At 37.8% G+C, this 18,422-nt stretch overlaps 1 protein-coding gene across 7 annotated transcripts in view; it reads left to right on the top strand.

The window, feature by feature from the left end:
• Positions 1 to 18,422, top strand: part of FAM13A (family with sequence similarity 13 member A) — a 344,460-nt gene that overhangs the window by 56,966 nt on the left and 269,072 nt on the right. For all 7 annotated transcript variants that reach the window (XM_087863995.1, XM_045791832.2, XM_045791857.2 and 4 more), the window contains one exon: positions 2,581 to 2,790. In XM_087863995.1, coding sequence (XP_087720121.1) covers positions 2,581 to 2,790 — 210 coding nt within the window. The remainder of the gene's footprint in view (positions 1 to 2,580; positions 2,791 to 18,422) is intronic.

Here is an 18,422-nt window from a genome sequence, read left to right on the forward strand (position 1 = left end):
GAAACAGCAGTGTTTATTATCTCACAGTTTCTGTGGGTCAGGAATCTGGGCACAGTCTAGTTGTATCTTCTGTCTCAGGGTCTCGTATAAGGCTATAGTCAGGGTGTTGACTGAGGCTTGAGTCATAACAGTACTTGACTGGGGGAAGGTTCACTTCTGAGCTCATTCACATGGTTGTTACCAGGATTCAGTTCCTTGTGGGCTGTTGACCTGAGGGTCTCCCTTACTCACTGGCTATTGTCCAGAAACCACCCCCATTCCTTGCCACGTGGACCTCTTCATAAGATAGCTAACCAAATAAAAAGCGGCTGATTCATCAGAGTGAGCAAGCCAGCAAAGCCAGAGAGAAACAAACAAGGAAGATGACCATCAGTCTTGTATAACCTAATCTCAGAAGCAAGATTAGAACCTAATCATATCATTTTGTTATATTCTCTTGGTTCCAAGCAAGGCACTAGATCCAGATCACACACAGGAAGAAGGGATTACACACGGGTGTGGTTACCAGGAGATGGGCATCATTAGGTCCATTTGAGAAGCTGCCTACCACACATGCTGACTGGTATCACCTCTGATTACATGGTGCCCTGGTCACACTGGTTGGCGAAGTACTTTTAATATCCTTCCTGGTTTCACAAACTTTTGTCAAAATTGGAGCTAAAATTCATGTCAACTTTTGATATTCGTGTTCTTCACATCCAAAGTTTATATGCAAACATCTTACCAGTCTATAAACTCCATAAGGATAATGGTAGTGTTTGAATTTTTTTTTCATTTTTTTTTAAGTTCCTTAACACAGTGCCAGGTACTTATTAAGTATTTATTGAATTGAAGAGTTCATAAAATATTTTATCAAATTACAAATCAAAATGAAATTAGCTTTCTTTTTTTTCTTTAGAAAGAGCAATACAATTAGCAGGTAAGAGAAAGAAGCAAAGGCTGATACAAACACACACCCTCCCCCGCCCACCTAAATAATTCTAATGGGCTTCAGTGCCTGTGTCATTGCTGAATTTCACCATTAGGCTCTCAAAAGAAGGGTGGCCAGTCTGGATTGTTCTTTACTAGAAAGATTTTTCCTTGTACCTTCAGCATATCTCCACAGGCCGGCTGGCTTTCTTACATGGTGTTCTGTCTCCTTGAACCCAGTACACTGAGGTGGAAATCCTTACCTTTCCCCTGAAGGAACTACCATTCCTCACCCCCACTTCACCTTATCCTTTACGGTACTTTTCCCTGGATTCCTAGTTTTTAAACCTTAAAATTACCTTTCAACTCTTCCTCTTCCTTACTTCCCGTTTGTACTATTACCCAGTCAACTTTTTCCCTTCCTTTTCACCCTTCCCACTGGAATCTCTGTCTTACTGCCTTAGGGTAGAATGTGTTTCCCTAAGGCAAGCTTTCTGCCCTCTCCATTTTCCTCTTACTCAGCGAGATATTCCTTAACCCTTGATTATATTGTGTTCCCCCTACCCCTAATGCTCCCATGATAAAGTCTTCCCCTTTTGTTTCTAAGTAAGCTCTATGCCCAATGCGGGGCTCAAACTCACGACCCAGAGATCAAGAGTTGCATGCTCTACAGACTGAGCCAGCCAGGCACCCCAGGTCTTCACTGTTGAACTTGACATTCATGGTCCTATCCCATTTCTTCCATTTTATTACCTATCGCTTTTTGACCTAAACACTCCACCCACATTTTCATGTGTTTATCTTTCTTTATGCTGTCCTGTCTCTGCCTCTTCATATATTCGTTCCTCTTTGTTGGGGATAAATCAAGGTTTTATGTGTCCTGCTGCTTAACCCTTTGGGGACCCTTTTTTAGAAAAAGAGTACAAAATTAAGAATAAGAATTAGGGACAGAACATTGGAAAGGGCCTAAATAAATGATGGAATTACCACCATTTTTAAAGGTAGTAATTAAACTGCATTAGCTTCACAGTTCATAAGCCCCAATCTTCCCGTCTTCCCTATGCTTTAGCCAAAGACAGTGCAAAGCACCCGAAGGCTCATTTATGGAGCCTTTTGAGCTGACCCCAGCCAACAATAATATCCCGTCAACTGGTTGAAGGCAAGGAACTTGTCTTATACTACTTTATCATCTCATAGAGTCTTATCCTTGGATTTCACTGATTCCTAAAGAAGTATTTCTTCTTAATTATTACAAAGTAATCACATGCAGTTAAGAAGTTTCTTACATACCTATTAGTTTTATTTTTTTTTTAAATAGTTTTCAAAATGATAAGCTGCTGTTGGAGCCCAGGGTCAGTTTCTGTAATGTACTGCAGATTATATGAATGCAATTTCTTTGTAGAAGAATCTGTTCTATGTTTATATGTGTGCTAACGTTATTTTTAGAGGTCAGCTTTTAGAACAATCCTATATGATCTTTTTAGCTGCTACATACTAGGTGTGAAAATCTGTTATTGTAGGAAAGCATTTTTGCAAAATGTGCATTGGGTAATCCTTTAGAAAATTCTTTAGTGAGATTTATTTATTTTGTGGTTACTGTTCTCTAGAGTTAGTGTCTGTCTGTGAGAGACCTCAGTTTATTTTCTGCGTGTCTGTGCTCCCCTGCTCCAGGACTCACCCAGGAAGGCCTTTTTAGGGTGAACGGCAATGTGAAGGTGGTGGAACAGCTCCGATGGAAGTTCGAGAGTGGAGCCCCTGTGGAGCTTGGGAAAGACGGGGACGTCTGCTCAGCAGCCAGTCTGTTGAAGCTTTTCCTGAGGGAGCTGCCGGAGAGCGTGGTCACCTCAGCGCTGCGCCCTCGATTCGTTCAGCTCTTTCAGGGTTAGTGCGGTTAAATCCTTTTCACACTTGGACCAGTTCTGTTTTTCAGCTAAAACTAAGCCTTTATATATTAAACACCTAAATTTTAAATATTAAGCTAAGCTTTTAAATATCAGTGGTCTCTCCATCACCACCATCTCTCTATTTTAGTTACTCTAGGGCCCCATTTTCTACCCTAAAATAACGCTAAACTGATTATGAAATACCGCTATGAAGTGTAATTTCTGTAATGTTGGCAGATGAACACTTAATATTGAAAAGCCCAAATGTTTGTGGGCCAAAGAAATTATTTTCTGACTAGTGCCTGTCCTAGAAGGAGTGAGAATAAGGCATTAAATTCTATGTAGGAAATATTAGTTAATTAAATTGTGTTTGGTTAGTGACTTTGAAGCTGAAAGGTCAGTGGTGTGCTGTCTTTCTCTCATGAGCAAGACTGAGTCCTAAAATAATTGTGTTCATTTTACACAACTGGAGGAAAATTGGTTTTTGATTGCGTTATGAAGTAATTTTGAATGAAGAAACGTCATTTTTAAACGTAGTAATTATAGGCATAATCATAGTTCTCCCTCTTAAATATAGTGAGAAAAGTGATTTAGTCTTGAAAAGCCATTTCTTTCCTGATTTGTGTCAAGTTCGAGTGAAAAAGAGAAAATATATTGTTAGGAGTGCAAATTGCCAGATTAAAAAGGATGTTACTTAAAACCACATTCCTTTAAAGTAGTGGTGTAATTATTCACATGTAGTATACTAAAGAATGGGTAAGTGAGAAGGCCATGTTGTATGTTGTATTATATTGAAAAATGGTGATCAAATATGAAAGCAAAAATCACAAAACCATTTGTTCCGGTGATCAAAGTGCTTTTAATAAAGCTTTCCATATCAGTAAGTGATAGTAAGTGACCTGTTTGAGCCTTGCTCATTAGAAACTGAACTTTTTCATGTTTATATGTATGAGGATCTGAAGGAAGTAGCCATTGCTCCTTAACTGATTCTTATAAGAATAGTATTTTTTTTTAATTTTTTTTTAAAGATTTTATTTATTTATTAGACAGAGATAGAGACAGCCAGCGAGAGAGGGAACATAAGCAGGGGGAGTGGGAGAGGAAGAAGCAGGCTCATAGCGGAGGACCCTGACGTGGGGCTCGATCCCACAACGCCGGGATCACGCCCTGAGCCGAAGGCAGACGCTTAACCACTGTGCCACCCAGGTGCCCCTATAAGAATAGTATTTTATCCTTGTCATGGAGAGATTAAATTTTAAGATAAATTTCTGAAAATCATTTAAAAATAATTGCTACAAAAGCTAGTTGAAGATTTAAATATGTCCTTCAAACAAAATATTTAGTAATCAAATATTTAGTATTAATAAGAATCTTTATTAAGATTATATCTTGCTTTTAAGATACCAATATTAATGATACTATATTAATATTTGCGAATACTTGTGAATTTTAAAAGGTTTTATCACATTTCTTAGAATAGCTTTCATTTGATAAAGAGAATGCACTGTTTTACTATTTTTGTTACATTATAGTAATATTTTGTTTAGCTGTTCTTTGTAAATTATCTTCTCATTCATGACCTGTCTCCCTGGTGGCCACAAAATTTGATTTGCATCATAAAAAGCAAGTAGTATTCTAAAAGTAAGGCTGGTTATATACCCAGCCTAAGGGGTTGTGTGATTATGCACAGATAACAAATTCTAAATGGGGCAGAGACATTGACTTTTGCCATAGTAGTAGTAGTAGTCGTCGTCGTCGTCGTCGTCTCTCACTTCCTAAAAACCTTTAGAGCTAGATCTGATATGTTCAATAAAGGAGATATTAATGGAAGTACCTACTAGTTGTAAGCTGCTAAGTGACGGGAGCATTCGGTACTTTAGCTATCAGATAGTATAGCCTCTTGAAAATAAATTTTAATAATTCAGGTAGAAAAGAGCTATGGTGCTTCTCTTGGTTTATGCTTGTATGTGGTACTCTTAGAGTAGAGGGTACACGCTACAGCTGGTCACTCGAAAACTGGAAGTGGCAAAGCTCTTTACAGACTCACCAAAGGCAGATGTTATACTAGGCTGTTAAAATGTAATGAATATGTAATAAAAGTGTGTTGATAAAACTTCTTAGTAAAGTTTGCTCTACTTTTATATTTCAGTCCCCCTAATAACAGATTCAGTAGCTTTTCTATTCTGTCACAACCCCATGCCCGATTTCTTTTTTTAAAAAAATATTAAGGGCCTTCAGATGCTATCCTGTGTAAAGAGCAAGGTATTTCATAATTTTTCACATCAAAATCCTCTCTTCCATGCTTTATGGGGTAGAATTGTAGAGCCTCAACTAAGTATTTTTTCAGACATTTAAGCTAAACTGAAACTCCCCCTGAGGACAGTCTGAATGCTGCTTATAAGCACTCTGGGTGCCCTAGATCGCCCTTTCATCATGCAGATCAACAAGGGCCCTCTGTGTGAAAGAGCACCACGTAGATTCTTTTATAGAACATACTATCAACTCTAGACTTGACTGGTGTCCAGAGTTCTGAGATCGTATCTTTAGATAAATACCTGGTATGCAGAAATATTGGTATGCTATCAAAAACTTACATCTAAAGTTGATGTCTGCCAGAACCTTCTGCTTGAGGCACAGCTCTGGTTTAGTTCACATTTTTAAGAGAGGCTCGAAAGGACTTGAGTGATCGTCCTTTCCTGTGGTCTTGTTAAACTTATCTCTGACTACAACAACTCGCCTTTCTTGATGGAGTTTTCCAGTATAATTGTCTCAGCTTGGCAATATTTCATGATTTTTGATCTCTTATCCTTACCTAGGTGGGCCAATATTTTTTTATTTTAACAATCTCAGTTGTGTTTTGGGAATAGATGTGGATTGCAAGCAATAAAAAGATTTTAGGATACCATTCATTTCATTTAGGATTAACTAGAAATTCCTTTATATGAATGTTCCCCATTGAAAATCTTCTGTAATACAAATGCAAGTATGTCCAAAACAACGAATGTTTTTTGTTGTTACTTGATGAGTTGGAATTGGATCAGTCCATCAGTACTTATTTAGCCCCTCCTACTTAGACACAGGATGATACCAAGAAATAAAAGATTAAACATTCTAACTTTAAGGAGTGTGTGATTTAATTGAGGAGGTAGAATGTGTGTGGTAAATATTCTATGGTACTTCAAATGAGTGGTAACAAGGAGAGAGGGAAATCAGTCCGGATTATGATGGTCAGAGAACACTTTGTGGAAAAAGTAAAATGGGGCACACGACTTTGGATGGAGAGGAAAATCATTAGGCAAGGAAAAGGGCATGAGCAAAAACACTGTGAGACAGAAATGTCTAACAGCTGTGCATGGCTACAGGAAATGAGCAAATGGAATAATTTTAAAAATAGGCTGAGGGGCACCTGGGTGGCTCAGTGGGATAAGCATCCAACTCTTGATTTTGGCTCAGGTCATGATCTCAGAGTGGAAATCATGGGGCTTAGGGCTCTCAAGATGGTGCCCCAAGCCCTGAGTCAGGCTTTGTGCTGGGCGAGGAGCCCACATAAGATTCTCTCTCTCCCTCTCCCTTTGCCCTTCCCCTCTTACATGCTTGTACTCTCTCCAAAACAAACAAACAATAAATAAATGTAAGCTGAGACTAGATGATAGAGCACTTTGAATGTTAGGTGAAGGAATTAATATTGACCTACAAACAGTCAGATTTTGAAGAAAGAAATCCTAGGATGGAAGCAGTATTTTTAGCAGTGCTGTGTAAGATGGATGGATGGGAGGGTGCAGGGAAAACCTCTAGGAGACCCACAGAAACCTAGGTCTTGATCCAAAGGACCTGTATTTGACAAGTAATTGGCGGTGGAATTTTTTTTCAATTGACGTAAAATATATGTAACATAAAATGACTATTTTAACCATTTTTAAGTACACACCTAAGTGGCATTAATTACATTCATACTTTTGTACAGCCATTACCACTGTCCATCTCCAAAACTTTCTCAGCATCCCAACAGAAACTGGTAATGGAATTTTAAAGAAAACTTAAACAGAAGAGGACATCCAGCAGTTAACGAGAGTAAGAAAGGAGTCAAAGATAACCCTAGAGTTTTGAGTTTAGGTGGCTTAAAGAAGAGTGGGTTAGGAAGGGATAGTGCGGTGGCCCAACCCTGATGCCCATATGTTCGGGAGGACCATGCTGCCAGAAGGCCACTTTGTCACACTGTTGTGAATAGAAACTAATAAATCAGGAAGAAAGTTTTAAGATAAGGTTGAAGTAGCACCAGGGAGAGCTCCCTGCTAACTCAGTGCTTTGAGGAGACCTGAGGTAACTTATTATTTTTTTTTTTTGTCTACAGTAATTCAGATCTTTTCTGTCTGTACCTAGGGTGGGGCCTTTATTTATTAAAATGCTTTAGCCTGTCAGACATGATCTTTTGTCAGGAAAGGAAGAAGCAGAGTCATGAACTTTCTAGGAAACTTTTGCCGCTGACTAATGCTTCTTTCCTTGTCTCCAGGTGAATCTGGGCTTTAAGCCAAAGGCTCAAATGCTATTAGCTTGGTAGGGTCTGATGACCTCTTTGTGGGGCTTTATTAATTATCTTTCTCAGATCCTGCTATCGCTATTGAAGAAGGAAGAGAGATCCTGATGTGGCATCTTGACAGTTGGCCCATTAATATAAATAATGGAAATCACGAGGGGGGAGTAATTATGAGGCCATGAAGAGGAGCTCATTTTAAATAGATGACTAAGACGACTGTCAGTGCTTGGGAGAAAGGGATGAAAGCTAAAGATGTGAATTTCATAGTCTTCTATGTAGACTCATCTGAACAACAGAAATTTGTTTTCTCATAGTTCTGGAAGCTGGAAGTCCAAGACCAAAGTGCTGACAGGGGTGGTTTCTGATTAGACCTCTCTCCTTGGCTTGCAGGTGGTACCTTCTCACTGTGTTCTCACATGGCCTTTTCTGTGTGTGAGCTCTCCTGGTGTCTTTTTCCTTTCTTATGAGAACACCAGTGCATTGGACTAGGGTCCTGCCTTTATGGACTCCTCTAACCTTGATTACCTTCCATTAAGGCCCTATCTCCAAATATAGTCACATTGGGGGTTAAGGCTTCAACCTGTGAATTTTATGTGGACAAAATTTAGTCCGTAACTTTTTTTTTTTAAATGTATCGCAATTTAATAAATGTATGGGTAAGAAATAGCAAAAGCCTATGGTGGGTGCTAATTAGGTCAGAAATTTTTATAGAATTGATGTTTTGTCTTAGAAATCTTAAATGACTGACATAGCTAGGAGTAACAAAATGAGTTTAAAATAAATGATTTTCTGTGGGAAAAATTTTTTACTAGGGGGTGTTTTCTTGATTTGTATAGATAATTTCTTAGGTTTTTTGTTTCTATTTTACTATTCTCTTTAAGAACCTATGCTTTTTTTTTTTTTTAAAGATTTTATCCATTTATTTAACAGAGAGAGACAGCCAGAGAGAGAGGGAACACAGGCAGAGGGAGTGGGAGAGAAAGAAGCAGGCTCCCAGCGGGAGAGCCTGATGTGGGGCTCGATCCCAGAACTTTAGGATCAAGCCCTGAGCCAAAGGCAGACGCTTAACGACTGAGCCACTCAGGCGCCCCAGGAACTTATGCTTTTTAGTGTTAATGATAGATGCTAAATAACTACTGACTCTTCAGTTTAATAGCTGGCAGATATTGATATAATTTCTTTTCATCCCGGCACGAGCTCTAATAAGGTATAGGCAGGATAATCTCTATTTTGAAGAAAGAAATTCTACCACGTGGCTTAGAGCAGAGGATCTGGATCCATTCTGACTAGTTTCAAATCTCCATTTGCCGTTTGTTAGCTGCATTAATAGGATCAAATTACTTAACCTTTTTGTGCCTTGGTGTATTAGCTATCTATTGCTACTTAACAGTTATTCCAAAATGTGGCTTAGGGACGCCTGGGTGGCTCAGTCGGTTAAGTGTCAGCTCAGGTCATGGTCCCAGGGTCCTGGGATCGAGTCCCACGTCAGGCTCCTTGCTCAGCAGGGAGCCTGCTTCTCCCTCAGCCTACTGCTCCCCCTGCTTGTGCTCTCTCTTTCCCTCTGAGAAATAAATAAATAAAATCTTTTTTTAAAAAATGTAGTGGCTTAAAACTATAGTAAACATTTATTTTCTTTCACAGTTTCTGTGGGTTGGGAATTTAGGTGTAGTTTAGCTGGGCAGTACTGGTTCAGAGTCTGTCAAGCTGTTGTCAAGAGGAGTCAAGTGCTGCAATTATCTGAAGGCTTAACTGGAGCTAGAAGTTGTGCTTGCAAGGTGGTTCACTTACACGGCTCCAATGTAGTGCTGGTTCTTGGCAAGAGGCCTCAGGTCCCTTCTATCCAGGTCTCTCCAGTTGGCTGCTGGCTGGCTTCCCTCAGCATGCGCAACTCAAGAGGGACGAAAGCTACCCTTTTAATGACTGAGCCTGAGAAGACAAACAGCATCTTTTGTAGCACATTCTATTCATGAAGGTCAAGTCAATAATTTGGCTGGTAAACGAAGGTGAATGGAATTGGGTGCCCTCTGCTGAAGGGAGAAGTGTCAGGCTTTGTGTACATTTTAAAACCACCATTCTTAGTTTCCCTAATTGTTAAATGGAGATCATAGTAGTGTGTACTTGCTGAGCTCATTGTGGAAACTGAGTTTATCAGTGCAAATGCTTAGAACAAAAATAAATATTTGATAAAGGTTAAGCCAGTGTTTCTCAACTGTGGCAGGCCAGAGATCAAGTCCTATCATACACCAATTAAATTATCCTCTGTAGAGATGGGATGTAGGAATCCGCATTATTTATTTATTTGGGGGTGGGTAGAGGGGGAGAGAGTCTGAAGCAGACTCCACCCTGAGCATGGAGCCCAACGTGGGGCTCGATCTCCTGACCCTAAGATCACGACGTGACTTGAAACCAAGAGTTGGATGCTTAACCGACTGTGCCATCCAGACACCCCAGAATTCACATTTTTAATTCATCCTTCCTTCCCCGTGCTTATGTCCCAGCTCCTCAGCCCACTCCTCTACCCTTTGTTTTCTTGTTTATAAGAAGAGAAGCCACTGAGTGCAATTCCCTCCACTTTACTTTCAGGCCTAAAGTCTGTATCCTAACTTTGCCATCTCTTAAAAAAATTACAAAAGAGTTACAGAAGAATAAGTACACTTTCTGCCTAATGATTAAGAGGAAAAAAGAGAAATAAAATTTGGCCTCAGTTTCAAGCTAAGAGAGAGATTTCAAAATTCTTGCCCCAATTAATTGAGACTACTTGAATTTTTTATTATTGGTTGAGTTGGCAAATGACACAAGATGGACTTGGGAATATTTTTGTACTGGCTGCAAGTTATTAACTTTTATTTTGTTTAATATTTTATATGACTTTAATGAAAATTGAAGCCTGCAAATAAACATTGCCTGTTATGTGTATGAAATTGGTGATTAAAAAATTCCTTTCCAATTATTAAATTGAGGTGAAGGCGTTAGCTTTAGTATTTTATTGCTTACATAAAAAATTAGGATATTGCTCTGCCAGCAGTGAGCTTGCAGTTTTCTTTGGGAATAGAATGTATACATAGCGAGCCAGGATCCACAGAATAGAGTAGGGTTGAGAGGGAGAAATCCTTTATAAGACAGATGATCAGAACTTTGTGGAGACGGAAGGCAGTACTTCAGCCGGGCTTTGGAGGACTGCTAGAATTCCCACGCATAGTGTGCACTCTAGGAAGAGAGGATTATAGGAACAAAGGTGTGTGGAAAACACAGGCACATGATTTCAACAGTAAGCACAGTGTATGTATTGGGTGGGCTGTAAATATAGTTGGATTTGGTCATCTTTCAGTAAAATTAATCAAACATTGAAATGGCCAATAAGTAATCTTATTAGTCTCAATTAAATACGTCTTCTTTGCCTTGGACATATTTTTCTTTTATTTAAAGAAAGTATTTTATGTAATGCATATAATCTTTAAAAAATCAAATAAATTAAAAGACTCAAAACCAGCTGACCCCTATACACCCTTGTGGCAACCCTCAATTCTTTCCTAGAGGAAATCAGATTTCATTTATTTAGCTGTTCCTTGGTATTTGCTTCCATCTGATAATATTCTTATAATGTTGTATCTGAATTTCTTGTAGACATTATCTCATCACTTCTGCTTATGAAATGTGTAGAATTAGCTCTACTAAGTGACAGTGTGAATTATTCCAGTTTCTTCCAGTAGTGTTATATGACAAGTTTAGCTGATATCTTAATTAATGTTTGACTTGTTATGACTACATAAGAGTGTGTATGTGCGGGGGGGTGGTGTGTACTACTTGATGTTAATATGTGTCTTAGGTTTATAGAAAATTGTGTGAGTGAAAACATATCTGTAGATTTTTTCAAACTGCGAAATTTTTCCAGTAAATCTACTAACCTTTCAAAAATTTCAAATAATTTATCAATTCTTTATTTCTGGGGAGATTTTTCTTTGGCACTTTTTCTTCTGCTCTCACCTAATTTGGTAGCAGTGCTGATTCTGAGATTCTCTCACCAGTCTTTCTTCCTGGACCTGCTCTATCCTGGAGCCTTTTTTTCATCTATTGTGTCAGGTACTCAGTAAGCCCATTCAATCTGGAAAATACTATATTTTGGTCTTGGAAATTTTCCTGTATTATCTTTCTTATTTTCCTTTAAATCTCTTTCATTGCCCTTTTTCCCCCTTTTTTTGAGATAAAATTGGTATACAACATTGTATTAGCTTTAGGTGTACAACATAATAATTTAATCTTTGTATACACTACAAAGTGATCATCACAATTAGTCTAGTTACCATCTATTACCGTACAATCAACCCCCTTCATTCATTTCTCACACCTCTGAACCCTTTTACTTCTGATAACCACCAGTCTAACTATGTATCTATGAGTTTGGTTTGTTTTACTTTTTATATTCCACATATAAGTGAAATCATATACATTCATCTTTGTATGTTCGACTTATTTCACTTAGCATAATATCTTCAAGATCCATCCACGTTGTTGTAAACCATTAGATTTCTCTCTTTTTTATGGATGAGTAATACTTTCCATTGTATATAGTGTCTGTATCTTTATCCATGCATCCATCAACAGACCTTTCAGTTGTTTCCATACCTTGGTACTGTAAATAATACTATAGGGATGCACGTATCTTTTCAAATTCATGCTTTTATCATCTTCAGAGAAATACCTAGAAGTGATATGGGTGGATCATATGGTAATTCTATTTTTAATTTTTTGAGGAACCTCCATACTGTTTTTCAGTGGCTCCACCAATTTACATTCCCACCAGCAATGTATGAAGTTTCCCTTTCCTCCACATCCTCTCCAACACTTATTTTTTGTCTTTTTGATAATAGCCATTCTAACAGATATGAGATGATCTCTCATTATGCTTTTGATTTACATTTCCCTGATAATGATGATATTGAACATATTACGTGTATGTTGATCATCTGTCTGTCGTCTTTGGAAAAATATCTGTTTAGATCCTCTGCCCATTTTCAAATCAGATTGTTTTGGTCTTTGTTTTGTTTTGCTATTGAGATGCTTGAGTTCTTTGTATATTTTGGATATTAACTCCTTATCGAATATACAGTTTGTAAATACTTTCTCCCATTCAGTAGGTTGCCTTTTTATTTCTTTCTATGCAGGAGCTTTTTAGTTTGATATAGTCCCACTTATTTTTGCTTTTGTTGTCTTAAAGAGTCAGATCCAAAAATTCAATTCCAAGATCAATGTCAAGAAGCTTATCACCTGTTTTCTTCTAGATGTTTTATGGTTTCAGGTCTTACATTCAAGTCTTTAACCTACTTTGAGTTAATTCTCGTGTATGTTGTAAGATAGTGGTCTAGTCCCAGTCTCTGACATGTGTCTGTCCAGTTTTCCCAACATCATTTATTAAAAAGACTGTCCTTGAATTTTCTTTTTCTTTTTGGAAGTATTTCACATTTGTGATTGTTGTTAGCACTTAAAACTATGCAAAAATAATTTTTTAAAGTATCTATAAGACAGAATTGGCAGTTAAAGTGGATATTGCTTATTTATGCACTACGGAATGCAGTATATTGTGTTACTGTTCAGGCTGCTTATTAACAAGTTTATGGACGTGAAAAGCAGATTTTTTAAAAATTTAAATTCAATTAACATATAGTGTATTAGTTTCAGAGGTAGAGTTCAGTGGTTCATCAGTCTTATATAACACCCAGTGCTCATTACATCACGTGCCTTCCTTAATGCCCATCACGCAGTTACCCCATCCTCCCCTCCAGCAACCCTCAGTCTGTTTCCTATGATTAAGAGTCTCTGATGGTTTGTCTCCCTCTCTGATGTCATCTTGTTTTATTTTTTCCTCTCTTCCCCTGTTTCCTAAATTCCACACGAGTGAGATCATGATACTTGCCTTTCTCTGATTGACTTATTTTGCCTAGCATAATACCATCTAGTTCCATCCATGTCATTGCAGATGGCAAGATTTCATTCTTTTTGATGGCTGAGTAGTATTCCACTGTGTGTGTGTGTGTGTGTGTGTGTGTGTGTGTGTGTGTGTGTATACACATCACATCTTTTTTTCTTAAGATTTTTATTTATTTATTTGACAGAGAGCGAGAGAGAACACACACATGCACACAAGCAAGGGGAGCTGCAGGCAGAGGGAGAAGGAGAGGGAGAGCCAGACTCCCCACTGAACAGGGAACCCAATGCAGGGCTTGATTCTAGGACCCTGGAATCATGACCTGAGCCGAAAGTAGCTACTCAACCAACTGAGCCACCCAGGTGCCCTGATACCACATCTTTATCCATTCGTCTGTCGATGGACATCTGGGCTCTTTCCATTCTTTGGCTATTGTGGACATTGCTGCTATAAACAGTGGGCTGCAGGTACCCCTTTGGATCACTGCATTTGTTTCTTTGAGGTAAATACCCAGTAGTGCAATTGCTGGGTCATAGAGTAGCTCTATTTTCAACTGTGAAAAGCAGATCTTGGCTATAAGTATCTGCCTGATTTGAGCTTTTAAAACTCTGCAGTAGGGGTATGGTAATAACAGTACTTGTAACAACACTGGAAATAAAGCATTGTTGTTATTACTTTAAAGATTTAAGATAGATTCAGGCAGGGAAGGGTTGGAGCCAAGTATGCTTTGTTGTACATAGATGGAAACAATGGATATGAAAAAGAAATCTGTCTACAGTTAACTTTATTTCATAGACTTTTACAAAATGATGTTGTATTAATCACTTTTTCTGGTTCAAGAAATTTCAATTCCAGGGTATAAACCATTGATTTTAAAAATTTGCATTTCCATTCCTTTAGTACCAGTTTATCACTGGGGAAGAAGGCAACTTGAAGGATTTACTGATAAATAGCTGATTTTCCCTAAATGTTTCTTTTCTGCAGTGTCTAACATATAATGTCACATATTCTGTTTGCACTGTTGCAATATGGATCAAAACTCTTCTGGCAAAGGGATAGGGGAAGGTTGGTATCTGTCTTGTCCCGTTTCTTCTGTTACTGTTTTATTGGACTGATCTACCCTCATAAACTGATCATCACCTAAATATAAGTTGTGAATGTATCATCTTTTGCTTGGTTATTTCAGTCATGCTGCTATATATAATCAGGTGTGGCAGTGAGCGGATACAATTCATTGGCCTATGCTGTTAAACTAACTTTGTGTGCTTGCTGTTACTTTTTACAGTCATCCTAATAAAAACTAGACTGTTTCTTTAGGGGAAAAAGACTTATTTAATGTAATCTTTACCAAGAAAAAGTGAAATACTATTGAAAATAATATCTATTTTTTAGCTTTCAGCAATTGATGGTACTTTGTTGTGATGTCTGTGGGAAGTCTACTGCCATTATAGGGATTCTAAATAACCTCACTGAGAAGGACCCTTGCTTATTGGTTTCTCTAGGTCTCTATTCTAAGCAATCTGTTAGTGTTGAAAAATTCTGTAGGGGGGTCTGTTCTGAGCCAATAACTTTCTGTAAGGGGAAAATGGTGGGTTACCAGAAACACCATTGAAGCAGGGGGTGCCATGGGCGGAGGGTTATTTGTTTTGAGAATTAAAAGCTTGAAACATTTTGTTTTTTTTTGTTTTGTTTTTTTGTTTTTTTGTTTTTTTTAATAATGATTTTTTATTATATTATGTTAGTCACCATACAGTACATCCCCGGTTTTCGATGTAAGGCTCGATGATTCATTAGTTGTGTATAACACCCAGTGCACCATGCAATATGTGCCCTCCTTACTACCCATCACCGGTCTATCCCATTCCCCCAACCCCCTCCCCTCTGTAGCCCTCAGTTTGTTTCTCATAGTCCATAGTCTGTCATGTTTCATTCCCCCTTCTGATTACCCCCCCTTTCTTTATCCCTTTCTTCCCCTACTGATCATTCTAGTTCTTATGTTCCATAGATGAGAGAAATCATATGATAGTTGTCTTTCTCTGCTTGACTTATTTCACTAAGCATTATCTCCTCCAGTGCCGTCCATGTTGTAGCAAATGTTGAGAACTCATTCTTTCTGATTGCTGAGTAATATTCCATTGTATATATGGACCACAACTTCTTAATCCAGTCATCTGTTGCAGGGCATCTCGGCTCCTTCCACGATTTAGCTATTGTGGACATTGCTGCTATGAACATTGGGGTGCATATGGCCCTTCTCTTCACTACGTCTGTATCTTTGGGGTAAACACCCAGTAGTGCAATGGCTGGATCATAGGGTAGCTCAATTTTTAACTTTTTAAGGGACCTCCACACTGTTTTCCAGAGTGGCTGTACCAACTTGCATTCCCACCAACAATGTAGGAGGGATCCCCTTTCTCCACATCCTCTCCAACAATTGTTGTTTCTTGCCTTGTCTATTTTTGCCATTCTAACTGGCGTAAGGTGGTATCTCAGTGTGGTTTTGATTTGAATTTCCTTGATGGCTAATGATTTTGAACATTTTTTCATGTGTCTGTTAGCCATTTGTATGTCTTCATTGGAAAAGTGTCTGTTCATATCTTCTGCCCATTTTTTGATTTGTTTATTTGTTTCTCGTGTATTGAGTTTGAGAAGTTCTTTGTAGATCTTGGATACCAGTCCTTTATCTGTAGTGTCATTTGCAAATATCTTCTCCCATTCCGTGGGCTGCCTCTTAGTTTTTCTGACTGTTTCCTTGGCTGTGCAGAAACTTTTAATCTTGATGAAGTCCCATAAATTCATTTTGTCTTTTGTTTCTCTTGCCTTTGGGGATGTATCATGAAAAAGGTTGCTTTGGCCGATGTCGTAGAGGTTGCTGCCTATGTTCTCCTCTAGAATTTTGATGGATTCCTGTCTCACATCGAGGTCTTTCATCCATTTGGAGTTTATTTTTGTGTATGGTGTGAGATAGTGGTCAAGTTTCATTCTTTTGCAAGTAGCTGTCCAATTTTCCCAGCACCATTTATTGAAGAGACTGTCTTTTTCCCACCGGATGTTTTTTCCTGCTTTATCAAAGATTAGTTGCCCAAAGAGCTGAGGGTCCATTTCTGGGCTCTCTATTCTGTTCCATTGGTCTATGTGTCTGTTTTTGTGCCAGTACCATGCTGTCTTTGTGATCACAGCTTTGTAGTACAGCTCGAAATCCGGCATTGTGATGCCCCCAGCTTTGTTTTTCCTTTTCAACAGTTCCTTGGAGATTCGGGGTCTTTTCTGGTTCCATACAAATTTAAGGACTATTTGTTCCAGTTCTTTGAAAAACGTTCTCGGTATTTTGATCGGGATAGCATTGAAAGTGTAGATTGCTCTGGGTAGCATGGACATTTTAACTATGTTAATTCTTCCAATCCATGAGCATGGAATATCTTTCCATCTTTTTATGTCTTCTTCAATGTCTTTTAAGAGTGATTTATAGTTTCTAGAATATAGGTCCTTTACGTCTCTGGTTAAGTTAATTCCAAGGTAACGTATGGTTTTTGGTGCTATTGTAAATGGGATGGATTCCCTAATTTCTCTTTCTTCGGTCTCGTTATTCGTGTATAGAAATGCAACTGATTTCTGAGCATTTATTTTGTATCCTGCCACGTTACTGAATTGCTCTATAACTTCTAATAGTTTGGGAGTGGCTTCTTTTGGGTTTTCCATATAGAGTATCATGTCATCTGCAAAGAGAGACATTTTGACTTCTTCTTTGCCAATTTGAATACCTTTGATCCCTTTTTGTCGACTGATTGCTGTTGCAAGGACTTCTAGTACTATGTTGAATAATAGTGGCGAGAGTGGGCATCCTTGTCGAGTTCCTGATCTTAAGGGAAAGGCTTCCAGCTTTTCCCCATTGAGAATAATATTTGCAGTAGGCTTTTCATAGATGGCTTTTATGAGATTGAGAAATGTACCTTCTATTCCTACACTCTGAAGGGTTTTAATCAGGAAAGGATGCTGTATTTTGTCAAATGCTTTTTCGGCATCGATTGAGAGGATCATATGGTTCTTGAAAAAGCTTGAAACATTTTGTATACAATTAATCTTTTTTTAAAAAATAAACATATTTTTAAAGATGTTGAAAAAAAAATAGACTGTCCTTTCCCATTGTATATTCTTGCCTCCTTTATTGAAAATTCGTTGGCTATATATGCATAGGTTTATTTCTGGGCTTTCTGTTATGTTCCATTGATGTATGTGTCTGTATTTATGCTAATACTATATTGTTTTGATTATTATAGCTTTGCAGTATAATTTGAAATCCGGAAGCATGATACCACCATCATTGTTCTTAAGATTGCTTTGCCTATTCAAGGCTTTTGTGGTTCCATACACATTTTAGGATTATTTGTTCTATTTCTGTGAAAAATACCAATGGAATTTTGATAAGGATTGCATTGAACCTATAGATTGCCTTGGGTAGTGTGGACATTTTAATGTTAATTCTTCTGATCCGTGAGCATGGAATACCTTTCCATTTATTTATGCCTTCTTCAATTTCTTTAAATAGTGTCTTATAGTAGTCAGTGTACAGGTCTTTCACTTCTTTGTTTTAATTTATTCCTAGGCATTTTTTAAATATAATTGTAAATTGGATTATTTTCTTAATTTCTCTTTCCTATAATTTGTTATTTGTGTATAGACACCTAACAGATACATTGATATATTGTATCTTGGAACTTTATTGAATTCATTTATTCTAACAGTTAATTGGTGGTGTCTTTAAGGTTTTTGAGATATGGTATTATGTCATCTGTGAATAGTGACAGTTTTCCTTTTCCTTTTCCAATTTGAATGCTTTTATTTCTTTTTCTTGCCTAATTGCTGTGGTTAGGATTTCTAATGCTGTGTTGCATAAAAGTAGTGAGAGTGGCCATCCTTGTCTTGTTCCTGATCTTAGAAAAAAAGCTTTCAACTTTTTTACCCTTGAGTATGATGCTAACTATAGATTTTTCATATATGGCATTTATTATATTGAGATACATTCCCTTTATACCCACTTGGTTGAAAGTTTTTATTATAAATGGATGTTTAATTTTGTCAAATGTTTTTACTGCACCTATTGAGATGATCGTATGGTTTTTATCCTGCATTTTGTTAGTGTGGTATATCATGTTGCAGTATATCATTTGCAGAT

Source organism: Ursus americanus, chromosome 8 (assembly GCF_024610735.1).
Source record: "Ursus americanus isolate L20-20 chromosome 8, mUrsAme1.1.p, whole genome shotgun sequence".
NCBI lineage: Eukaryota > Metazoa > Chordata > Mammalia > Carnivora > Ursidae > Ursus > Ursus americanus.